The following is a 26,055-nucleotide window of genomic DNA, read 5'->3' as shown; positions in this document are numbered from 1 at the left end:
CACTAAAATCAAAACACATGAACCATATCAGTTGCACTGACTTCAAACTTAACAATATTGAGAAGTACATGTACAAATTTAAATCACCACCCCTAACTCCTTACATTTTATCCTTTCGAAGAACCAACAAAACCCTAATCTTCTCTACAAAGTCCTATCATTTAATAAATCTAATTATTGAATTAAAAATTCAGGTTAAGAGAGTACAAAATTGTATGCAACATTTGTAGACGTATACATTCATGGTCCCCGTGAGCTTAACTCAGTTGGTAAGGACAATGCATAATATATGCAAGGTCCGGGGTTCGAATCCCGGACACCACCAAAAAAAAGAAAAGAAGACGTATACATTCATGTCCCCGTGAGCTTACCTCAGTTGGTAAGAACAATGCATAATATATGCAAGGTCTGAAGTTCGAACCCCGGACACCACCAAAAAAAGACGTATGCATTCATATTTTACGGTGCACACAACGTGGCTTCTCTTCAATGCTTCAATGAGAGTGATAACGATTGAGCCTAACTCCACCTCAAAACCATGACCCCAAGGGGAAGGAGTATCTTCAAAACCATGACCCTAAGGGGAAGGAGTATCTTGTAATTGATTCATTGATGAACTTGAACCAACTTCATTGAATGACCAATCAAACATGACCGAGAGAAAAAATGTTTTGCAATTTGAAAATGAAGTTTTTTTTTATAATTAGTGAAGAGACAAGATTTTTTTTTTGTAGTGGCTAGGGTTTGAACCCCAGACCTTGCATGGGTTTGAACCCCAGACCTTGCATATTTTATGCATTGTTCCAACCAACTGAGTTAAACTCACGAGGACAAGAGACAAGATTATTAATTAGAGTAGAAGAGTGACGAGGTATTTAACACCAATTTTTTTAATGTTCAGGGACTAATTTGTTATTTTTCATGATACGAAATTGACTGATTATTTTATTAGTATTTTTTTTTTCCTCACGTAGTACTCATTTCCGCACCAAATACTATTTTTCTTGAAAATATACTCTAGACTAAAATTTACTTTGGTCGTCGGGAATACACTTTTTTTTCTTTTTCTTTTTCCGAACATACATTCTTCCCACATTAATTTCGGACTTCATAAGTTTGACTTCGGGAATGCATGGGAAAAATGGGTCTTGGAGTATTTTGAGGTGGCGTTTAGGATGGGAAAGCAAAGTTTTTTCCCATGATGGAAAAGTGTGCTTTTCAGCCATTGATATATTGATTATTTTATTATGTGGTTGAGATCAAAGAATGACTACTTGCAACTAAATTGTTGTATTACAAAAAGAGGGGCCCCACTTATATTTTAATTAAATCAGAACTGTTAAATATAGCAAGTCTATAACAGATTACATTGCACCTTCTGCATTAAATTTTTTAACTTTATCTTCTTCCTTTTGCCTTTTTCTTTAGAGTATTACTTTTTCCACCCTATGTCTTTCCTAGCGCGCCCTATTTTTTTTTCCAAAATTACCCTCGGGGATTTCCGGATTATATAATCCGGAATGAAGCAGTGCATAGAACTGAAACAGAACTGAAACAGATTTTCATGTCATCGTGGTTTTTATCATTTTTTTTTCAATAAATCATTATATATGTTTGTATAAAAGACAATTAACTTAAATATTATATCAAAAAATGATTATATATATATATATATATATATCATTATACCAAAAAAAGTTGAATTTATATCATTACACATTTCACCTAATGATATACATTTCAGCTAAACTAATGATATATATCTAATCTATGGCGCCGAAAGATCAATGGGACTATCATCCACTTCAACCTTCACACCAGGAGCAGGACCAGCACCAACCCTCTCATCGAGATCAAGATTTTCAACAACGTACAACTCTTCATCATCTTCTATGACCTCAACACCCGCCGCCCGACTTAGCTCATTATAATCTGCCATCCGGCTGACATATCTATCAGGCCATGTGTCTGCATCCTCTCGATGGTATTGTCTCCATAGAGCGGAAGTGGGAGGAATCGGACAACCATCCTTCAATTTCAAGGCCATAAAATGGTTGTCATTCACATATGCCAGACATATCAACGGATCGATACTTGGAGGCGGCGGTGGACCACATAGAGGGACAAAGGTTTCTGATTTCCCAATGGACAACACAACAACCGTTTGGTTGAATTTCTGTGCGATGAGGAACCCCATATCCGGCATTGTCATCCATTTATTCGGTGGTGCAATGCCAATACCGGAGTAGGATAGAGCGTCCAATACCTCGTTATACCGCCTATCATCATTAATCATCCTCCGATAGCGGTCATTTTCTACACCGATAAGCTCTTTGTAAAGGTTGTACCGGACTAATACGTGATCATCAACAGTCAAGTTACGTAGGACCGCAACTGCTCGGAACCCACAATGGCCATCACCGGGTACATCCGTAACCTTTTCAATAAAGCCATGCATCCAAATTGGGATTTGGTCTTTGTTTGGTATGTGGACCTCAACGGGTGTTGGCTTCTTGGGATTTTTTGGAATTGGCTTAGGAGGAGTAGGAGACATGTTGCTTTTCCGTGCTCTTTTTCTACTTGTCCCTGTTGACCGTGTCTGTGAACCCTGTGTTTCTTGCTCTTGGGAGTCAACAATCTCCCATAGGGAAGGGGACCGCCTTGTCGATCGAATGCTTTGCTTATCTTTCTTTGGAGCTCCTTTGGTGGTGACCTTATTTGGCGGTGGACGCATAGAGGTGGTTTTCGGTAAAACAAATTGCCGGAATTGTTCTTTCAAATGCACTTTCATGTTGTAATCGGCGTCCTTGAACCGCGCCTACAATGTGTAACAAAACAGTCAGAGGAAAACCAGTCAGAAACATGCCATTTTGTTACTACTGGTGACTTCCGGATTATACAATCCGAAATAGACAAGCTAATCCGGATTGTATAATCCGGAACTTCCCGATACACCCTTTGCATGAGCCTTAAATGCACTTGCATGGGGCGTAAATGCTACTTATCCGGATTACATATTCCTTAATACAACTGTTATGTCCGGATTATATAATCCGGATTGCACCAGTACATAATACAGAAACAGAAATCCTGGGCAGAACATAAACAGAGACAGTTTTGAAAAAAATACCTGGAGAATATCCCATTCTGGCAATAGAGAGATGTCTTCTTTTTTAAGCTTCGGGTCAACCTCGTACTCGAACCCCAACCTCTTCCAGTGGGTGTGAATTTCTTCCAAACGAATGGCGGTGTCGTTATTGATCTTCAAAGCTAGCATACATGCACACGGTAACCCGTATGTGATCAAACTCAAACAACCACATCTTGATTTATCCGTACCAATTTCAAGTGCTTTATTGTACTCCACTACGAGATGATGCAAAGCTTCCCTTGAAATGTTCCGGATCAAGCTAGACCACAACATCTTGTCTTTGAACCGATGTTCAAGCATGATAATGCTCGTCTGAAACGAAGCATGTATTGCGGTATGTTGCAGCTCTAGCATGGCATGAACGGATTTCCAGTTTGTGCTCAAATCACCCATACTACTACTCAGATACTTTTTCAACCGAGCGTGTGCAGATTCAGCTCTGTTTGTTGTAGTATTCCCTATATGAAGGTGTTTGTCAACCCAAAACCTCACAAACTTATCCTTAACCGGATCCAAAATTGTCTTTTCAACATAATCCAAAAACTTGGGAAATTTTGCGCATACAACTTTGAACCGGGTCCAATTATCAATATATGCTTCCTCCGTGTCGGAGTCCACAATAACCATCCATGCAGCCGAAACCAAGATGATGTTAACACCCTTTTATGGCCAGATTGCTGCTCCAAACCAAGATTTTGCCCAAATGGAGTGTTTTTTAGAGGTGTAGGGAGTGTTTTTGATAAAGGTGGTCTGCTTCAGCTAGGTTCTGGAGAACTATATATAACCTAGCTATCCGGATTACATATTCCGGAAAAAGACGTCTACTTTTTCCCGCTCGTTTTGAATACAGGGCGTGCGGAATATCTTCTCCGGAATACAACTCTTATGTCCGGAGTATGTTATCCAGATTGTATTTCAACTGACCAACCCCAAGTTTCGCAAGTCCTCACGAGACAGGGTGATTTTCAAACAGTACGGATTATACATTCCGAATATTGTCCGGAATATATTTTCCGGATAAAGGGTATTTTGGTAAAAAAAAAATAGGGCGCGCGAGAAGGCCATAGGGTGGGAAAAGTAATACTCTTTTCTCTATGCCAGTTTCACGATGACATTTTTCCATTTGAGTTTTTAGTGATGAGTTTTTTTTTTTTTTACTTGTAGCACATGAGTTTCTACCAAATTTTGATATTTCCAATAGGTTTATTATTTTAATTTCTTATCATTGGGTTGATATTGTCGATTCATAAAGTTATGTTTTTTTATGCTTTCTTGCTTGTTATTACTAAGCTTCTGGATTCTTAAAGTTATGATTTTTTTTGTTGCTTTCATTACCTTTAGGATGAAGATTAATTTTACTGCTAAACATGGAATTGAACTAAACAAAACAAGACAAGTGAAGTGATCATCTATGACTGTTAGAATCATCAACATATTGAAATTAAGTTGAACTTATTTTGACACAAATTTAACCAATTTCAGGAATTATAAAATGGAAAAAGGAAATTAAAAAGTTCAGTTTAATTGAAGATATATCAACATGTTAGATCTAAATCTTAATGATGCGAACTCCAACGTTTTGACCTAGAACCACGACTTGTCAATGATTTCGGATAAGTTTCCCCAAACTTCATAGAATCAAATCCGGACAGTTCAAGCAACAACACAGAAGATGAGGAGTCCACACCCGTCGATAACGCGTTCACTTTCAGTTTTGAAGTGGAAGGTTAAGGTGACGTGATAACATCATTGGTGGTGAAGGGAATGATGGTGAAGCTCCACACAACCACTTTACCCCTCTGTGATTTCTGGGTTAGATATCTAATGCATCATGTACATGTTAAAATAATAGACTCTCAACTGGAACCAACTGCCACGTGGCTGTAAAAAGCACACTTTCCCATCATGGAAAAAAACTTTGCTTTCCCATCCTAAACGCCACCGTATTTTGAATGTAAGATGTTAATCTCAAGACTTCCAACTTGTTTGAGTCACGATTAATTCTGTTTTTCGTGATTTGAAGTGCACAATTTTTTTTTCATGCACCTTAAAGTCTCACAACTTCAAAGTAATTACTATTTCACCTTCAAAACACAACTTCAAAGTAAGTAAATTTTTTCATGCTCTCACATTGTTTGAAAATCGATGTCAAAGGAAATTTATATAGTATAACATTCACACTCTTCAATTCAATGAGACACCTTCTTTCAAAAAAATTCAATGAAACACCTTTTATAAAAGATAAAACCATGGAGAGCTTATACTTAAAGCGGACAATACCTCGAAATGCGATATTGCATACTTGAGGGTGGAATGAAATATAAACAAACACAAATTTGGACAGGTGTGATAAAAATCATAGGGTGAAAAAAAGATTAGTAAGGTGAAAAAACCTAGGAATATTTATAGAAAAGGCTTTGTTTGGTAACAAAAATTTCAGCTTATGAATTATAATTTATAAGTTTGTATGATTAAAAAAAATTATGTTTGATAACTGTTATTTTTACAAGCTTATAGCGATTTATGATACGCTAATTCAAGTAGTTTATAGTTTATTGCTTATTATCTCAATTTTACTCCTTCAATCTTAATTGAAAAAATATTAATTAAATACACATTTTTCGTTATCATTTTATATTTATAAACTATTTAAATCACTAATTTACGAAACACTTAATTCAACCAGCTATAAACTATCTTATAAATTATCTGTCATACGCTATCCCATATTTTTTAGCAAAAGAATATCAATCCAAAATTCCAAATCCAAGCAAGAAAAATTCTACGGGGTAATATTCACTTTAGTACTTGAATATGTAATGATTAGTCATTTTCACTTTCGTTGTATCAAAATTTCAAAATAATCCCTGATTGTGCATTCTGTTGGTCAAAATAGTCCTTGACACTAAAATAACCTTTCAATGTTCGCAATAACTCTTTTCATATAGAGACTAAAATGCATAATAAGTAAGTATATTGGAGGATTAATTTGACAATATTAATGAAATATTTTAACATTAAGGACTATTTTGACTAACAAAATGCACAATCAGGGACTACTGGAAAGTTTTGATACATTGAAGGACTATTTTGACTACTCATTACAATTTCAGAGACCAAAGTGACTATTACCCAAAATTCTACCAAAAAATAAATAAATAATAATGGAAGCAAGAACAGGAAAGAGGAGAGGAGCGTGTTGAAACCACGTGTAAAAGTGGAGGTCGCATCATAAGATAGTCGTCGTGTCTCTTTCCTCGCCCTTCCACTCTCATCTTGATCTTACTACTACTACTAAACTTTTCAATTTCCATCACAAGTCACAACAATAGAGCTTCTCGTTCATTCTACTATTCTGTGTTGTTGTTGTTCTTGTCCATTCATTATTCTACGAAATGGCAATGCTAGCTGCTACCTCCATTATCATGAATCTCCGTCCATCTTCACCAATTTCATTTCATAATTCGCGCCAAATTTCCTCTCTTGGCGCAGCAACTCGCCTCCACCTCAAATGTCACGCCACAAACCAAGACTCACCCCAATCCATAGAATCAACACCAAAAAGTGAAACAATCTTACACTCTTTCTCTCCATTGTCTTTACTTTACGCCGCTGCTCTCTTACCTGGAGGTACATTTTACAATTCAATCCTTAATTCTAATTCATTTCAAAACATAATTAAACTAAACTAAACTAAACTAAACAGATGGAGCTGTGAGATCTGCGTTTGCGCCTTTCGTTGAGATAGTCAAGTCGTTGAATCTGCCTGACTGGCTTGTACATTGGGGTCACCCTGCCAACATGGTTAGTTAAATAAATAAATAATAACTGATTTCAGTTATAGAAAGAGCGTTGTTTAGTTAAGTTAGTTAATTAACGTTTTCTGTCACATGAATTGCTCTTGCAGGCAGTGGTGCTTTTTGCTATGGGTGGTTATGGTACCTATCTGGGTTTTCGCATTCGATATTCCGATGATGTGGTACACCAGCTACTTTGATTATTAATCAAGTTACAAGTTTTATTCCTTTCTTATATAGCTTCTGTGTTTTTATATTGAAATTTGTAAAATAATCTATAACAAAGCCACAAAACAAAAGTAAATAACTTGATTTGTTTTGTGACTGAAAATGAAGTGCTAGTTGAAATATTGTCAAGTTCTCTTTTAGTACTCTTTTGGGTTTTTTCTAATTGTTTCTTTTAAACAATTAGATTGAATTTAAATATAGAAGCAAACTTATATTGTAAAATAATTAAACTTGATGGATTGTTTTTGCGTCATAAAAATTAATTCAATACAATCTGCGAACCCAAGTATTTCATATCTTGTTAAATATTTGTAGGAGGAAAAGGCCAAGGCCAAGGACTTGCATCCCAAGCTATTAGCTGGTATGTTTTTCTTCTTTGCTCTTGGAGCTACTGGTGGAGTAACATCTCTACTCACATCAGATAAACCCATTTTTGACAGGTATTTACATTCAGCAGCTTCTCTTTAACCTAAAGATTATTGCTTGTTAATTTACTTAAATTTCCTATTAGATAATTTGTTAATTCGTTTTCAAGCAAAAAGTGATAGTCTTATATCATCTTGTTTGCATACAGTCCTCATGCCGTTACAGGCGTTATTGGCCTTGCTTTGTTGACAATACAGACTATATTACCTTCACTGTTTGAGGTAATGGTTATTTCCTTTGAGCTAACTTGTTTTTATTTTTTTTTTCCTATTTTTTAATCCATGGAATCTTGAATCAGTGTTACCTGACCATAGATAGATACTCATTTATCATGCATTCTTCACATTCACATTCACATAATGTCATCAACACAAAAATCTGTTTATTGAATAAAAATCGACGTGTTTTGCAAGCTTTGTAGCACCAACACTTTATATTGAAAGTGTGTCCAATGTTCAACATGTTGGTTTATGGCACACTGACACGACACCACCATATGTGGTTATATATTCAATCACTTTCATTTTCTTAAATTATAATTGGTGTCTTCATGCCAATGTAATTATTGTCTCCATGTCTGCGTCGGTGCTCATAGCTTAAGAGTGTCCTTGTGCAAATAGTTGCAGGGTCACAATCTAGTTGTTAAGTACGTTGTTAAGAAGCTAATACACCAAAGTAACTTGTGCATCAGCTGCAAATGAGTTCAAAGCTTTACATTGTTTATTTGTTTGCTATCCACTCTTTCCTCATCATTGAATTTGTTACCACTTTTCACCCCCTCACTTTCAGTTACCTGAATGATATGCAGGGAAATCCTGGATTAAGAAATGTTCATGGCATCTTGGGTAGTAGTATCATGACACTTTTTCTTGTCCATGCTGCCCTTGGACTTCAATTAGGCCTTAGTTCCTAAATACAGCTTCAATTGATGAGGTTATTTAATTTAGTTATGGTGTATATTCTTTCCCGCACCGGTTCTTAAAACTTCATTTTAGAGTTTTAATTAACAGGATGTTATGTAATCTTCCATCATTTTGTTTAAATAATTCAGATTGGTTGCTGATTCACACTACTCCAGCTTTTTCACATGGAAACAGGAGTGAGAACTTCAGATTTTAGTACTACAATTGCTGGTTGACTTGGTGCTTGCTTGAACATGTCTTATGCATGTCATTTGATCATCCCAATGAGAATTATCCGTAATTTATCAAAGGACTATCTGTAGCGTTGATACCATGTAATCAACCACAAAATTAGATTCCAATTACAGTTTTTGAACCGTGAACACAACTAGATACAGAGTTATCTGTACAAGTTATTAAATGGCAAACACTGCAAGCAGTTTTAGTTATACTTCCTCCGGTCCTAAATATAAGCAAATTTGACTTTTTACATTCATTCAATTAATGATGTATGTGGTCTATAATATGAACCACATACATCATTAATTGAATGAACCTAAAAAGTGAAATTTGCTTATATTTAGGACCGGAGGGAGTATTCGATAACAGAGATCAAGTATTATAACTTTAATTATATAGTGTGGCAGTTGCTACCTTACAATGCATATATGTCACAGTTGATAGAAAGTGTTCCACTCAGATTAGTGTTTACCTGTTTGAACACTTTGTTCGCTATCATTTGATAGGAAACTCAGGTAATGGTAGAAAGATCTTAAAACTTCATGTTAAGTAAAGTAATGCTGCTGTTAAATAATAAGTGTGTCCACTGTAACTCTACCTGGCTGAAAGAAGCCACAATTTTGGAATATAATGGAGCTAACATCTCGAACTTGGCAAGACCATATTATGACCAATGTGAGTTGGGAAGGGAAAATTTGTTTGTTGTCTTCTGATGAGCATTGTCCTCAATTAATTAAAAGATGAGAAGGGCTATATAGCGCGAATCAATCGCAAAATATAACATAAATGACGACAATGTAACAAAAGCTTAACTTAAAGACTAAGGCCCCGTTTGGATAAACAGCTTATATAGATGCTTATAGCATTAGGGCTTATAACATTAGAGCTTACATCATAAACTCCTATACTTGATAAGCTATTTATGTTTGGATATGTACACTAAAAAGTACTTACATAAATTGAAGTGTTTGAATGTGACATTACATAAGCAATTATCAAAATTTCAAATATTTTTAATTTAGCAAAAAAATCAAAGAATTGAACCGCAATTATCAAGATTTTTTTTGATAAAATTAATCTAGAGATGTAAATAAACTTACCAAATATTTTTAATCAATATTATAATTTATTGACTATTCATTATTTTTAATCAATATTCGTCCTTAAAAAAAATATCAATATTCATATAAGGCAAAATTAACGTTAGAGATGTAAATAAACTTACCATATATATAGATATTAGTGTACAGTTTGTTACCAACAAAGACAAGTTAAGTTTGTTTTTTTATTCAGTTTCATTTTGTTACGTAACAAAAAATAATAAAAATCTTCCATCAAAAAATAAAAATAAAAATCTTAGTTACGTGTGTTACTTAAGATAAGTATATAGCAATTTTGTTACTCATGCACCGCCAAAGATAACTAACATTATAATTAAAATATATGTTTTGAAAAAGTGGATTCAGAGAGAATCGAAGGAGGTTACATAAATTCATAAGCTCCTTGTTAAGCCGGAGGGTAAGCTGAAAATTTAGGCTTATTAAAATATGGCATAAGCAGCTTATGAAACTATGATAAGCTATTTTTATTTATTTACCCAAACACCTTTAAAAAGGCTTATGGGAGTAGATAAGCCCACATAAGCTCAAAATAAGCCAATCCAAACAGGACCTAATTGTGCAAACAAAATGTAACATAAATGATCAATTTAAAAATAAGATTAAATTTAAAGGACCAATCTAAAATATAGTTAATCTTAAAGGACCGCATACCTAATTTTATCTATTTTTTTACTTAGATTGGAGAGTAACAAAAGATGATTTATTTACGCAATTTTGACAAATTGTGTCCAATTGAACCCAATACATCAACCTTTTTTTTAAACTAAATTTAGCTTATATCTGAGACCGGAGTAGTAATCCATAAACTATTAACAATCCATCAAAGTAGTCGCCAAACTAGTTATAATCCATCTTGTTAGTCCCTCATTTCATTTGAAAATTGGATGTGGGCAATAATATCTCAGGAAATATTTATTATAGTTATTTGCGCGTGGCGTCTTCTCCGTAATAGATGGCCAACAAAGGATAACTTGGTTCGTCGAGATGTAATTACTAGTGACTCTCAAGTGTGTGTTACAAGTTGTGGCCAAAATGAAACTATTGATCATTTAATAATCCACTGTCCTGTCTTTGGAAATCTTTGGCAACATATTAAGGCTTGGATTTGTGCTTTTTCTGTGGACCCTCAACATGTTACAGATCATTACTATCAATTTGTTTATTCTTCAGGTGGTTATGTTCCACGTATGTCTTTCCTTCATTTGATTTGGCTTTGTGGTATTTGGGTCATCTGGAATGAAAGAAACAAAAGACTCTTTACCAACACAGCTAAAATAGCAGAGCAACTTCTTGAGAAGGTCAAGATCACATCTCTCGTTGAAAGAAACAAAAGACTCTTTACCAACAAAGCAAAAAACGTTGTGGTGGCAGCATCCCCTTGTTTGTTTGGGGATTGGCTGATGTATTTTATTTTTCTTGTGGTGGAGTTTTCAGAACTTTTGTTGTAACTTTGTTTTGTTTCCTTATGCACTCCTTGTGCTAGGGACCAAAACTTTTTGTTAATATATCTCATTTTGACTTGTTAAAAAAAATATTTATTATAGTTTATTGACTATTCATTAGATTTCTATTGTTCATAGATCAAATTGGAGAGAAAGTGCTAATTTATGACTAAATTGATGATTTGTTGAAAACTATTTTATTTGGGTAGATGATGATCAAAATCTCCATACGTACATGGTTTCTTGGGAGTCTATGTGTCTTTCTAAGGATAGCGGTGGTTTGGGACTTCGTTCTGTTTGATCGATGAATGATGCATTGCTGATGAAAATTGGTTGAAATCGTGCAAAATATTATTCATTTTAAGTGCAGGTGCTGCAAACAAAGTATAAAATGTGGACATGTACCATGTGCTGAATTATGGGACATGTACCATGCTTTTTCATACAACCTGGATGATTGTTTGATACCATGTGCTGAATTGTTGTGGGATATGTACCATGGTTTTTCTCTAGCCAAGTAGCGTGATAATTGTTTGATACATGTGCATCCTTCAAAAAAAATTGTTTAATACCATGTGCTAATTGTTTGATACCATGTGCTGAATAAAGAGCAGCATTCACTGCCACTAGGATGGTTGAAGATGAGATGGTGTTGTTCAAATGCTTTTCATTACTCTCTATGACTAAATAACATTAAATAATAATTTGTGTACGATTTTTAAAGAAATGATTAAATGGGTTGATTTTAATGACAAAATTATTTTCATTCACTAAAGTACCCTTATTAATTGTAATAGTTAGTAGAGCAGTTAAGTTGAATGAAATTTAATAAATAAAAGTATAATAGTGGCAAAAATAATAATAAATTATGTATTAATATTGTAAAATGACAATTATTTAAAAAAATGTTAAAGAGACAATTATTTTGAGATGGATGGAGTATCTCTTATCTCAGATTTAAGGCGGTATGTGCTTTGGTCTCTGAGATTTTTTGACAACACGCTTATTGAAAAGGTTTTATGTTCTGGATTTTTTCCTCTTTTAATCCCAGGTGATTTGTATTAATTTTTAGAGGCATTTAGTTTGTTTTTAGTCTTTGACTCCTTTTATTTAAAAAATATTTTACATGTAAAAATTAGGTCAATAAAACTAGATATATTTGATAAATTTTTTGAATTAAATACATCAATTTTTACTTATCAACCTTTGTCTTGTATAGAATCGGAGGTAGTATAAAATACCATTGTGACACAATTAAATATAGCTTAAGAAAACACTAAAAAAAATATAGCTTAAAAAAGTAATAAAAAAGTTACCGTAAAAAAGGAAAGAAAATGCATAAATGGTGAGTGATATCTAAAAAAACGAGTGATGATAAAAAAAAAAAAGTGCGAAAAAAAAGGAAGAGATGGAGGGAGGAAGATAGAACGAGTCATCCGTATGCGTTTCTCTCTCCTCTCTTTCCAATCCAATATAAGTCCACATTATCATTTCTTCCTCTTTCATTTCACATTCTTCTTCTTCTACACTCTCAATTCAATCACACAAAGGTACGTTTCAAATTTTACACGCTTTCTTTCCATGATTCCTATTCTGTTTAGATCTAACACTAGCTAGTTTCTATGATCATAATCGAATTTTTGTAATTGTGAATTTGGAATCGTTATCGTATGGATCTCGTAATGATCCTACATTCGCAGATCCATAGCTTGATCTTGATTTTCTTCTTTGTTTTCTGTTTTTGAATTGCAACCGTATGGAAATCGAATCAATCAGAGACAATAATGTTGAATTGAATCTATTAGATCTTTTGTTCACTAGATTTGACTCTCCCAAGATTTGAAACTCACAGCATCCAAATTAATAACATACAATAATTAAATCGAGAAGCAATTAAATCATCACATTGTATACTTTATAAGGTTAATGATTGTCTGTATCTATCTGATATGGATTTAATTCATTTATATTGTTGTTAAAATATTTTACATTGTCAATCAATCATAATTGTTACATTGTTGTGATTTGTTGACAATGTATAACTTTTTACACACACTGTATAAAAATTAAACTCATGACATTAATAAAACATGAGATTAATTTTCAGAGTACGGTCTATGTAAAACTTTTTACAATGTCAATCAATCACAATCTTTTAAGATATACTCTATGATTAAAGTCAAATATTTATGATCTAAAGGTTATTATATTGACAGTGTAATATTTTGTACACAATGCATATCAATTAAATCCATAATATATCCATATAATAAAGGTTTAAATATGTTTTAGTCTAAGCAAGTGGTTTAGAGGTTGAACTCAAGTGGTTAATGAACCTTGGACCAGTTGGGAGTGCCGAGTTCAAACCCAGTCTGATTACATTGTCACTGACAGTGCATGTCGTTTCAATCCCTAATGAATTCTTTAATATTTGCTGTAAAAGAATAGTATTAGTCAATAATATTTTTTGAAAGACTGTTAATACAATAATATTTTGTTTGTTTTGGTAAACAAGAAGTTGGTCGACTATAACTTTTTAAGCAACAGATCAAAGGTGTACTTAGCATTCAACACTTTCTTTTGGGCGGGGGGTTGGGGTGGAGGTGTATGTATGATAGCTGAGTAAATTTTGTGTGTGAATTATTTCCTTTGCATAGTGGTAATGCAAGACATTTTGAGAACTTTATTCATTTCATTTATATGCATACGATAGAAATTACTCTACCTTCAAAATCTGTAGTCAATTGTTTTTATTCAAGTCATTTAACATCTAATATATATACTCTTGGTCTTATTATTTTTTTGGAACATCAGATATGGATACCTTCCTATTCACCTCAGAATCTGTAAACGAAGGTCACCCCGACAAGATCTGTGACCAGGTTTCAGATGCCATCCTTGATGCATGCTTGGAGCAAGATAAAGAGAGCAAGGTTGCCTGCGAGACCTGTACAAAAACTAACATGGTTATGGTCTTTGGTGAAATCACAACCAAGGCAAAGGTGGACTATGAGAAAATAGTTCGGGACACTTGCAGGAGTATTGGGTTTGTGTCTGCTGATGTTGGTCTTGATGCTGACAAATGCAATGTTCTCGTCAACATTGAGCAACAGAGCCCTGATATTGCTCAAGGAGTTCACGGTCACTTGAGCAAGAAGCCTGAGGAAATTGGAGCTGGTGATCAAGGTCACATGTTTGGCTATGCCACTGACGAAACACCTGAACTAATGCCACTCACACATGTGCTTGCCACTAAAATTGGTGCCAAGCTCACTGAAGTTAGAAAGAATAAGACATGCCCATGGGTTAGGCCTGATGGTAAGACCCAAGTTACCGTTGAATACAAGAATGATAATGGAGCCATGGTCCCTATTCGCGTGCACACAATCCTCATTTCAACTCAACACGACGAAACTGTCACAAATGAAAAGATTGCTCAAGATTTGAAAGAGCATGTTATTAAACCTGTCGTCCCAGCTAAATACCTTGACGACAAGACCATCTTCCATCTCAACCCTTCAGGTAGGTTTGTGATTGGTGGACCTCATGGAGATGCGGGGCTCACCGGAAGGAAGATCATTATTGATACCTATGGTGGTTGGGGTGCTCATGGTGGAGGTGCCTTCTCAGGAAAGGATCCAACCAAGGTGGACAGGAGTGGTGCTTACATTGTTAGGCAAGCTGCAAAAAGTGTTGTAGCTTCAGGGCTTGCTCGTCGTTGTATTGTGCAGGTTTCTTATGCTATTGGAGTGCCAGAGCCACTTTCTGTGTTTGTGGACACTTACAAAACTGGAAAGATTCCAGATAAGGATATTTTGGTTCTGATTAAGGAGAATTTTGACTTCAGGCCTGGAATGATTGCTATCAACCTTGACCTCACAAGAGGTGGCAAATTCAGGTACCAGAAGACTGCTGCGTATGGGCATTTTGGACGTGACGATCCTGATTTCACATGGGAGACTGTGAAGATGCTCAAGCCCAAGGCTTAATGGAGTTATGGTATTTTCAGAGGTGGTTATTTTATCATGGTAATCATCTTTCTTATTTTTTGTGGTGATCTTTCTTATTTTGGGTTTGAAATAATAATAAATGAGCTTCACCGAGTATATACATTATTTGAAAGTTATGTTGTTTTTTTCAGCTTAGATGAGAAATGGGAGCAGATATGTGCTCTCCTAGGTGTGGACTGGAGGCTTTGGCACAATAGGAGCATCCAACATTAGCTACCACTTTTGATTTTGATTTTACTTGTTTAAATTTCATTACTGTTACTGGTTTTTGTTTTCATCATTCTGCTATTATTTTCTCGCAACCGACTTGTGTGGTTGGTGTAAACTTAGAATATCATTTGTATTATTCTTTTGTATTCATATTTACTTAATATTATTGTTTTTCATACAGAAAATTTTCCTGCTGGCTGTAGTTTCTGATGGAAAACTGCAAAAAAATAGGGTCAATTAATCTGGCACTCACAAATTTGTGATGGCATACCATTATGAAATATTATTACATATATACAGAGTAATTGCAAATATAACATTTGACTGAGATGAAACAAGATTACCCTTGAGCAAAGTATTTCATTAGAGATAACAGATAGATAATGCGCTGTAAATGAATTTTGTACCAATTCGTGAAATTGTTTTTCATACTTCAAATCATTTGTAAAATATGTAATGAAGCATCCGTCTCATTTCTTAAAACAATCAAATATCAATTTTAAAAATAAAACCATAAAATATGGCGAAAATTACATCATCCTCCCCTTTAAGCCATTGCAAATATAACATACCCTCTATTTTTTTGCTAAGCACAAACCCCCCTTATTTCTTAGATAATTCACTCGTGAAACCCCTTTTACTAATACGTAGTTACTTTTTCTCTTGACACTGTTACTTGACACATATCATCATAACTTTCTTAACAATGATTGATCTTAGGTTTTATCATGCAAAATGTCTACATAGTTCAATCAAGGTTATTTGGATATCCTTTTCATTCAAAATTATCAATATCATCACCCTAAATGAGGCTTTGAATCTTGCAAGAATTACAAATTTGTCTATTGATTTGTTGAGACGTAGTTACTCCGAAGAAGAATTACAACACATAAGATGTTTGCTCAGAATCAGTTTAGCAATTTGGTTTCGGTGGTGGTGATTAAGTCGTTTCAAATGATTGAGTTGAGAGGATAAAAGATACATGAAAGAGGAATATCAATTTCAGAATAACGTGTTTTTTTTTCTTCTCTATAACGTAAGCCGGGCGGATTTAACGACAGATGTGAATGATTTTTATGAAAATAAATGGGGTGCTGGTTGTATTTACATGAACCTCAGGGGAGTTTAGTGTAGTTTTCTCTAAACTAGATCATGAATAAACATATGTAGCGGTTAGTCGATTACAAATATTGTTTGTAAGTGCCTAAGTGGTATTTAAGGAGAGCATTATTTTATAAACATGTGTGAAGATTAGCAGCAGTTGTCGGGGCCTCGGGCTCCTGTAAGTTTCAACCTGCGTTTCTGAGCTGCAAGTGCTTTTAATTTGTTTCCAGTTGCCATCAGAAGCAAGTTTTTCACGTGCTGCCTTTGTTCCTTTGGACTTGACGATTTCGACAAAGATTCCTCGAAGGCATGTAAATCACGAGGAGTACTAAATGGGAGAGACTGCAAAACCTAAACAAAAAAATAAATGCATATTAGTACAATATGTATGCAAAACCTAATATGATATTACTCAATATCCAAGGTCTACGATTTTTTGAAAGTGTTTTCCAAAAGATAAATGCAGTAAGAAAAAAAACTAAGTCACGGAAAACAACTAACCTTCCTGGGGGCTGGGTGTCTATCACGAAGATATACAAATATCTCTCGACAAATGGCAACTAGATCAGCATTGATTATTGCATTCGACTCGAGCTCTAATCCTTGAATAACAGATGAAAAAAGATCTGTAGAAACGTATTCTACAAGTTCAGTATGGTTTGTTACTATCGAAAGAACTACCATCGCAGAGCAAAAAGAAGAAATCTTCGCCACGGCTTCACCATCTGTCCATTTAAAAACTTCTAAACACATTCTTAATGTTGGAAGGGCAAGACCTTCATGCTTTAGCAGGAACCTGTCATGAGTAAAGACATAATGAGAAGAAAAAAAAGCTTTGAAACTGAAATGAAGCATATATTCCATAACAAGTAGAAAGCATACCCAACCAAAGAGCATGATGCAACTGCATCCAAGCTTTTCACAGAAGACATGTCGAAAGGAATAATATGCCCAGACTGTTCCAAAGAAGGGATTCCAGTATTTAGGGGAGGAGAAGCAATCACAGAGAGGAGTGAACAAATCTGACGTGTTAGATTCCTCAAAAGTGTTTCCTCCATCACCTGTACTTTCAGGTCTGATCCACTAAGAATGCCATGAGTATCAGGAACCTTTGCTCTACCATCTTGCAGAAGACTTGACCATGAACAGCTAAGAGCTTGCTGAACATGAACAAATAATGGGAGCAGAAGCTTTTCCAGCCAAATCTCCCTCATATCGACAGGACAATTTTTAACCAACGGAATCAAAATGCAATGAACAAGCTCCCTCAAATGCCTAAACTCCATTGACTGTATATTCTCCATCAGGGCAACGGCAACAAAGTGCACATCCAAGTTTTTGAAAAATGAATCCCCAATGGTTATCGACAAGCCCAGTACATTATATCTATTCATATAGACCATGCATTTAGTAATGTACGGATATGTAAATAAAGAACAATAAAGATGTCATAGATGCAGGATATTCTTATTTTAACCAGAACGTTATTTAGTCTATATTGATAATTGTTGCAAAAACAAAATTGACAGGGAAGAGCGATAAGATTTGGAACAGAATATAAGTTTTAGATAAAATATAAATATCGGATATGCACGCTTACCCACTGTGTCTGATGAGTGTAAACCAATTTCGTATATCTGATTCATCTGGTTCATCATATCCTTCCTTAGGGTTCTTTGGCAATTCAGGGTTCTCTTCTCCAAGAAGAGTGAACCTCTCAACATCACTCATAGCCATTGCAGCTTTGATCTCTCCAGGTAAACTTTGGCGTATAGATGGAGACCAAAGAGAGTGTATGCCTCGAAGTAGCTGGAAATTAAGAATATACTACATTATTAATACTGTTAGAAATAAAATATAAAACCATTCATGTGTATTCACCTAACATTTTAAACTTTTGAAATGGTAAATAACATGGTATAAAAGTCTTTGTGAATAAGTGATCTAGAATTCATTACTAGACTAGACACCCCCAATAGTCAAATAAAAAGTTCAGTTTCAACGTACGGTATATAGGATTGTGCATTATCTACTCTTCAATCCGAAAGGGCGCTCGGTGAGCAAATATGTAATAATATGAAAAATTCACGTGCCTTCACCAAATAGCTTAAGCTTCTTAGATAGTTGGTTTGTTAAAATTACAACGTATTTAGAGGACAAGATTGAAGACACAGTGACCATTTTGATTCAAAATACTAGAGGAAACACATGGCCAGAGTACACTTCAGGGAAGTATGCATACTTTCAAGAGAGGATTTAGCATCAGTAATACATGAGGGGCCAATGGATTTAAAGGATTTGAATCTGACATTGATCTGCTTTCTGGATTCCCGCGAGCTTTCTTCATCACGCTCCTCTTAAGTGCCATCTGAATGAATGTAACTGTATGAAAAACTGACAACATAACTGGTGTTTCTGACCACAACTGAACCAAACCATGTGGACTAGACAAATATCTATCCTGCCACTCCAATTGTGTCCACTTTTGGCTCAAAGGTTCTAGTAGCGATGTTAAAATTCCTTGATGCTGTTGAATACTGTGTCAAATTAAGCAACAACAAGTGAGATAAGGTTAAATTGAAACATTAACAGAGTATATAACAAAAACAAATTATCTATTCTCTTTGATCATTACCCAGCAGAAGAAGCCATTACAAGAAAAGCATCGCCTATAAGATTTTGCTCTCTCTGAACCAGACGACCTTCCCTTTGCAAACAAGCAACGGTATCAGCAACGCCCTACATACAAACTTATCAAGGTAAATATACTCAATCTCCTCCTAAATTACACTCTAAGCCGTGTGGCACTTTCAACTTGTATCAGGTGTCCAAAATTATGAAACCCAAACTGGTGAGAACGAAGCTACACCAATAACAAAAGTATAACACTTTAAGATTCCCTGAGTTATTTACACAATCATTCAATAGTTCAATTTTCACATGATGAAAGTGCCATATAGAAAACTACACTGCGCCTTTCAACGATTTAAATTTATAACGTTTCAAGGGTCCTTTAGTTATTTACATAACCATTCAATAATGTCATTTTCACATGATTTAAGTACCATAAAGAAAACTACAATGCTTCTTACAAAGATTTAAATTTCACCAGTTCAATTTCAATCCCTCTTCCATTCTGTAATTGAAGATTCAACTTCAATATGCGTGTGCTTTGTAACTCATCAATTGAAATAGCATCACACACTAATATAATAAGTGTTTTAGAGGAGACTATAGTGATGAAAAACAAGATGGAAATTAACAAAACAGATATGGAAACTTATTAATCCGGCGGGAAGTACTGTGAACAACTGAACATAACATCATAACCAGTTAACTGTGATCGTTCAACAACGGATGTTTAAACAAATGCACCTTCAGATGAGGCAAGATGCTTTTGTCAGCAGCTTTTGCTATCCGAATAAATGATGAACAGATATGTAACCTTGCATGCCGAGCACTTGATGTTGATGTCTCCTGCCAAGAGATTATACAACTTTTACTTGCCAGATAATTTTTCTCAATAGTTGAAAGCAAGAATGAAAAAGGGTTGTTAAGGTAACCTTAATTTCAAGTGGAAGAGATGTTAGAAGTTCAAATAGTTTATTGATAACACTGCCAGCTGCATCCGGAAAATACTTCAAAAAGAGACGCATTGCATCTAAATAGTGAACAAGTACTTCCACAAGTGCAGGCTTCGTCCATTTCAAGGAAATAAATTGTTGGAGTAAGCCTTCAAGAAACAGAAATAAAAAAAATTACTAAGGTCCAACTAGACAAACTCAAAAGCAGCAAATCTCAAAAACTAACTAAAATAACCTTCAAATGTTCTGCATAATTCTAACTGAACTTCAGCGTTCTCCTCGGCCATAATATTGGATCCATTGAAAACTGCATTTACAACATTCTCTAAAGCCAACGGCATGCTTTCGATCGCAGCTAAGTCCTACAATGAGAAAAGCAGAACCAACAACAGTCAACACATTTGTTCAACAAAACAAAAAAAAAGTCAACACATAAGCATGAAGTGATGGTGAGAAGCTGACATTTTTTAGAGACTAAAATCTAATTGAAAAATCAAATACAATAAACCTGAGACGGCGATGGTGAAACCAAGAAACTCTTGATTATTGTATCAATTTTTTCAGAAACTTTAGCAGCAGCTATCAGGGGTTTGTACGAAGCAACAAATCTAATCAGCTCCAACTGTTTTTAAGGAATATTACAAAACCATAAGTTTCTAATAATTCATGAAACAGGAGACTCCTCAAGCAATACGTCACCTTCCGGATACTATCTTAGAAATTCAAATACAAATTATGAATAAATTAAGTAACATAGAAAATTCCTTACAAGATGTTCCATAACAGAAATTTTTCCGGTAAGCAAAAGGAAAAAACAATATATATGATAGACAATACTATATGACTTTATATATGCCCATGAGACTTACCAGCCTAGAACGATACTGGCAGAATTGACCCTTGTCCTCAAAATCGTCACTCCACGACTCTGGTGCCACTAAAGAAAGTGCAGTTCCAGGCAGAGTTTTCTCTCTTTTGAGAATATGAAGGAAAGATGTATCCAACATTGCACTACAAAAATCATCACTCAAAAGAGATGTATTCTCTTTTGAGAATATGAAGAAAGTGTCCTTCTTCTTTGCATTTTCAGAACCGGAGAAACTAACAGATGGACTGTCACAGGCTGAATGAGTGGAACTTCTTGGCTTTGGCGTTAAATCCCTCATTAGCACCTGCAAGTAAACATTTGAGGCAAGAAATGGGAGATATGAAAATATGATGCAAAAGAGAAGAAGCACCACCACAAAGTACTTTTATAAAACTACAACATACCAGCCAGAATTGCAGGGATTGAAAATGAATTGCAAACTTGTAGTTTTTGAAAAAACCTAGCATCTGAGAGAAAATAAAATGAGATGGTTAAGTCAAATGCAAGATTTACACGCGTTCGTGTAAAATAAAAGTAAATTGAAACAGAATTTTTATTCATTCATGCATATGATAGCAACATGAGTTGAACAAAAGAAAATCAACTTGATACTTGGCAAACAAATCATGTGAATTTTTTTGGAAGATCTGTTGTGAAACCAAGATATTCTATCATTTGCAATTAACTTTTCCACGGAGTTTAATCAGAACTAAAGCCATAAGATATGAGCGATATTGAGATTAAAATAGTATTGCAAAAGAAAAACCAAAACCACATATTATATACGTTATCTTAAGCCAATCTTCCCTAACCTAAGCTGCTCATTATTACAGACTTAGTATTACTATTATACTGTACGTTAATTACCTGTTCTAGGTAGAGTGAAAATACGGCACTATCCCCGGCAATACTTTGCAAGTTAAAGGAACCCAGTGACACCATACTTTCACATATGCATTCAGAAAATTCATATTCACTCTCATCCATAGAGCCGAGACCTGAACCAGATTTGTGCAAAAACTCTCTAGATATATTCATTAATATTTGAAAGATGTCCCTCATAACTTGGTCAATTTCAGAAGCAGATGCATCAACAGATCTCTTCCTACAATCACAACTCAGGAGATATTTTTCATCAACAAAAATGAAAATAATGTCATCAGAATATATCAATCATTAGAGCTTTGTAATGCAAACCTTGATGAAACAAGTTTGAAAAACTCAGAAGCATGAAGATGAAATTCTGGAGCAGATAGTAGGAAACCACAACTGTTGGGAGTCCACAAAAAACAAGGTGGGAAGGAACAGAAAACCAGTGTGATTATGTAGCAAGAATATTTTACTGAGCTAAATAAGTAAACAACGTAAGATACATACAGATTAATGATACCAGACTTCGCAAGATCAGTCAATGGAGCCCACTCAGCATATGCAATTACTGCATTTAAAGTAGCTGTTACTGCAGCAGCGTGCAATTTGGCAACGTCGATCTGTTTTCTACCGGCTTCACTTAGTGCAGCTGTACAGTGTCTTTCTAGTAACTGCACCATGCATCACAACATTTACGTGCTTAACAAAGAGCCTGTATGAAGTTTAGTGTTTAGGGCTAAGACATACAGTGTGTAATAGAGGCAAAGTTTCTGGCAATGATTGAGTTAGCCAGCGCAAAAGTAGCCTTCGGCGGTCACCTAAAACATCAATATTCCAAGGACACATAACATTTCGCATACAGAGAGTTCACTCAAGACTAAATACACATTCAATATTTACAAGTGCAAACAGTCATATTCTGCTAATCTGTGTTATGATTGCAGGCTTCAACTTTTATGTTTTGTATTTTACTAGTACAACTAAGTTTGTCAAATCAAAGGTTTTATTTAGGATCAGGAATGGAAGTAAAAATTGTATCATAACATGGATCGTAAAATCCTACAAAATTCAAAAAACGTAAATAAGGAGAACAAATTAAATCACTAAGCATTTAATTAAATTCAAATCATAAAATGCCTTATATGAAAAACTATTTTCATTAACTTCACCCATTCGTTTTATTACTTCGTCTCACCTAGCCTTATTCAAACGAGTTTAACTCTTCTCACTAGCTGAAAAGGAAAACTTAAATGGATTCAATCCCTGGCCCATAAAACCCTAATCTCAGTTCTAATCTAAAGTAAAAAAACATGGCAAAGAGAAACACAATAAGTGGCTACATGTGGATCTCAGCGGTGGAGGTCTAAAGTTCATATGTCCAACGACGAGAGGGGAGCTTGCAAGCGGCAGCAACACTTATGTGATAAAACTCAAGAGATCACAAACCTTCCAAGTCCTCGTTGTGAACTGTAATGTCCTCAGAAAGCCACCGCAGCATCATTGAAACCAACTCAGCCTGTATGTAATTTCGAATCATAAAAAACAGTGTATAGAAATAGAATAAAGCAAACATGAAAATGAGCAAAAACTTGAAATTTACTTGTATTGGACCCTTGCTGGATAGAGTAACCAAAGATGGAAGCATTTCTTCATGCCATAATAGAACAAGACCCTCTCTTCTAACTATCTGTGAAAGTAACACAAACCAAATGTAGTTTATACCAAGCAAAATTGCAAATGTGACAGAATAAGAAGCAATGTAAATTAACCTCGGCAACAAGGGCAGCTGTCTGACTTTTAAGAGTCCAGTCTTCACAAGGATCTGCAATCTCATACATTAAATCAATGGAGAGTTTCACAAAGTTTTTGTGCTCTTTCGGGCTTAATTCCTCCCACCTTAATCGCACCAAATGCTGTAAACAAAGATATATTCTCACGTAAGACACGAGGAAAATATGTATGATCGAATAAGCAAGATAAATCTCCTACAAAAGGATGTAGTAACAGCATATGAACTTGAACCTGCAGCATCTTAAAAGCATGCAACCGGATTTCAGATGACCAATTCTTTTTCACCAGAAGGAACAATGTGGTCGGTAATGTCCGTATATCACCACTTGCTTTCATCTGAAGAAAATTTAAATAGATTATTAGTCTCAAGCAGATATTCATTCCAATGTAAAGTAGCAACACTATGAGAATACCACAAGTACTAGTAAGCAGTAGCAATAAAATTGATATAATGTAACATCAAATACTATAGAAATTGTTAAATGGGTTTGGATTTCATCCCAAAAGTTAGCTCAGAGGAAGAGGCTGCTCCCACACACATTTATACATCAAACAACCCGGAAACTGAGTAATATGGGACTTCAATACCCACCATCACGCCTAATAGTAACATGAGTTCTATGTCCAACAACAACAACAAACAAGTCTTTTTCCCACTAAGCGGGGTCGGCTACATGGATCAAATTAATGTTCTATCATACCCCCTATTTTTGTCCAACTCATTAATTTCCAAATCTTCCCTAATAGTTTCTTGGATAGTTTTTCTAGGTCTTCCTCTGCCTCTAGTGATCTTAACATCCTCCATCTGATCTACTCTCCTTGCTACAAAATCTAGGTCTTTTCTCTACATGTCCAAACCACATAAGCATGTTTTCCACCATCTTGTCTACTATAAGGTGTTACCCCATCTCTCTCTCTAATATGGTCATTTCTAATCTTATCTCATCAAGTCTTACCACACATCTCAACGCAACATGGATCCTGTCCAATTTGCAATATTTAACTTGGCTTTGATACATGTTAAATGGGTTTGGGATCTAATCCCAAAACCTAGCTCAAGAGATGAGGGCGTCAAAATGCATTGAATCCAATGGCCCTGGAACCCGAGCAGGCCCGGCCTTGGGGGAGTGCAAGGTGCTCAACCAAGCCGGGCCTCCAAAAAGTATGGGCCACAAAAAAAATTAAGTCTAATACCCACCCCCACTTAAATTAAAAAAAAAATATGTGTTACTTCTTTTTCTTTCTTTAGTACACGTTTGAGTTTTTTCTAGACTCTAGTTCTCCTTTCTGAACATAAATCTGATGCTATCAAACCACCCCCAATTTGTATAATCACTTAATCAGTCAATTTGGAAAGCTATTTCATTGAAAGAATCACAACAATCATTTCTTTTTCGCATAAACCATTCGTTTTCCCCTTTCCCACGACGGAAGAGTGACAATCCAAACGACACTGTTAGGTAAATTTCACCTCTCCTTCACTTAATTTTATTTCATTTCATGTTTAGAAGTTCTTCTGATTCTGATTTTTTAACGAAGCTTAACTACACACAAAAAAAATTTGCATTTTTATTTTCCTGGGGCCTATTTTAAAAAGAGAGCCGAGCCTCCTATTTCATAGGAACGGCCGTGAACCCGAGCAATGTGGGACTACAAACAACTTCAATAGGAATATAATAATAACAAATGATGAAACTGTTTGGAAAAGATTATCAAGTAAACTCTATCTGCTACTACCATGTCTCATATAATTTCCGCAATATATAGCGGGTACAATGTTAATGAATAGAGTGATTAGTTGTGTGATTGAATAGAACAAAATATGATATAAGGAAGAAGAGTTAGAGAAATTACGTACGGAATGGAGAAAAGAGAGAGCGGTTTGACGAGCGTGGGGAGTAGAAGAAGAGCAGTTGAGAGCGGTGGATATGGCTTCAGCCACACTGTTGACATTCACACTATCCTCCTTCATTTTTGTTTTGAAACACGTAACTGTTAATTCATTTCGCACCACTCTGCATGTGTTGAGACTTTCAGAGTGAGGAGGGATTCATTCGCTTTTTGTCAACACAAATTCGCATTGGTTGGGTGGGTTTTGAAAGAGTTTACATTTCTTTGTAATTGTTTTAGTGCATGTTTGGTTATGTGGTTGCAAGAGCCGATTCAGAGGGAATTGATTTTGATTAAAAGTAAGTTGGAAATAAAGTGATTTTTGGATACATTTATATAAAAGTGATTTCGACCATGGATTAAATAAAGTTTAACCAATAATTGTTTCAAGAATGGAATTCACAAACAATTCGTTCTTAGG

The 26,055-nt window shown here is 35.1% G+C and overlaps 4 protein-coding genes across 10 annotated transcripts; 2 read left to right on the top strand and 2 right to left on the bottom strand.

Moving 5' to 3' along the window:
• Window positions 1-1,768: 1,768 nt before the first annotated feature.
• LOC146955950 (uncharacterized) lies at window positions 1,769-3,778 on the bottom strand. The gene is made up of 2 exons (XM_085748990.1): window positions 3,131-3,778; window positions 1,769-2,818 (listed from the first exon to the last, which is right to left on the bottom strand). Exons 1-2 carry the CDS (start codon window positions 3,776-3,778, stop codon window positions 1,769-1,771), a joined length of 1,698 nt encoding a protein of 565 aa, XP_085605116.1.
• Window positions 3,779-6,319: 2,541 nt separating this feature from the next.
• Window positions 6,320-8,953, top strand: LOC146955949 (translation initiation factor). Of its 2 annotated transcripts, XM_085725171.1 has the most exons (7): window positions 6,320-6,781; window positions 6,858-6,955; window positions 7,059-7,130; window positions 7,492-7,616; window positions 7,751-7,823; window positions 8,411-8,535; window positions 8,654-8,953. In XM_085725171.1, the coding sequence occupies exons 1-6, from the start codon at window positions 6,547-6,549 to the stop codon at window positions 8,513-8,515; spliced, it is 708 nt and encodes a 235-aa protein (XP_085581297.1). In that variant the 5' UTR covers window positions 6,320-6,546; the 3' UTR covers window positions 8,516-8,535; window positions 8,654-8,953. The 2 variants fall into 2 exon arrangements, with proteins under 2 accessions (XP_085581297.1, XP_085581301.1); XM_085725175.1 differs by having other exon boundaries at window positions 6,385-6,781; window positions 8,411-8,723.
• Window positions 8,954-12,675: 3,722 nt separating this feature from the next.
• MAT3 (methionine adenosyltransferase 3) lies at window positions 12,676-15,712 on the top strand. 2 transcript variants are annotated; one of them, XM_085725161.1, is made up of 3 exons: window positions 12,676-12,857; window positions 14,122-15,335; window positions 15,454-15,712. In XM_085725161.1, exon 2 carries the CDS (start codon window positions 14,124-14,126, stop codon window positions 15,294-15,296), a length of 1,173 nt encoding a protein of 390 aa, XP_085581287.1. In that variant the 5' UTR covers window positions 12,676-12,857; window positions 14,122-14,123; the 3' UTR covers window positions 15,297-15,335; window positions 15,454-15,712. The 2 variants fall into 2 exon arrangements, with proteins under 2 accessions (XP_085581287.1, XP_085581284.1); XM_085725158.1 differs by having other exon boundaries at window positions 15,449-15,712.
• Window positions 15,713-16,577: 865 nt separating this feature from the next.
• LOC146955947 (protein HASTY 1-like) lies at window positions 16,578-25,904 on the bottom strand. Of its 5 annotated transcripts, none has more exons than XM_085725120.1 (21): window positions 25,603-25,904; window positions 23,976-24,080; window positions 23,723-23,866; window positions 23,554-23,640; window positions 23,400-23,469; window positions 22,701-22,771; window positions 22,461-22,624; window positions 22,281-22,352; window positions 21,951-22,188; window positions 21,488-21,550; window positions 21,085-21,387; window positions 20,724-20,837; window positions 20,451-20,577; window positions 20,195-20,364; window positions 20,007-20,108; window positions 19,267-19,370; window positions 18,874-19,168; window positions 18,232-18,440; window positions 17,514-18,017; window positions 17,133-17,427; window positions 16,578-16,982 (listed from the first exon to the last, which is right to left on the bottom strand). In XM_085725120.1, the coding sequence occupies exons 1-21, from the start codon at window positions 25,714-25,716 to the stop codon at window positions 16,779-16,781; spliced, it is 3,555 nt and encodes a 1,184-aa protein (XP_085581246.1). In that variant the 5' UTR covers window positions 25,717-25,904; the 3' UTR covers window positions 16,578-16,778. The 5 variants fall into 5 exon arrangements, with proteins under 5 accessions (XP_085581246.1, XP_085581254.1, XP_085581260.1 ...); XM_085725128.1 differs by having other exon boundaries at window positions 25,599-25,829; XM_085725134.1 differs by lacking the exon at window positions 20,724-20,837 and having other exon boundaries at window positions 25,603-25,872.
• Window positions 25,905-26,055: the final 151 nt, after the last annotated feature.

This window comes from Medicago sativa, chromosome 1 (genome assembly GCF_051527215.1).
Source record: "Medicago sativa cultivar Bolivia chromosome 1, Bolivia_mono, whole genome shotgun sequence".
Taxonomy (NCBI): domain Eukaryota; kingdom Viridiplantae; phylum Streptophyta; class Magnoliopsida; order Fabales; family Fabaceae; genus Medicago; species Medicago sativa.
The sequence above is the reverse complement of the archived record's forward strand: the minus strand, read 5'-3'. Positions and strand labels throughout refer to the sequence as shown.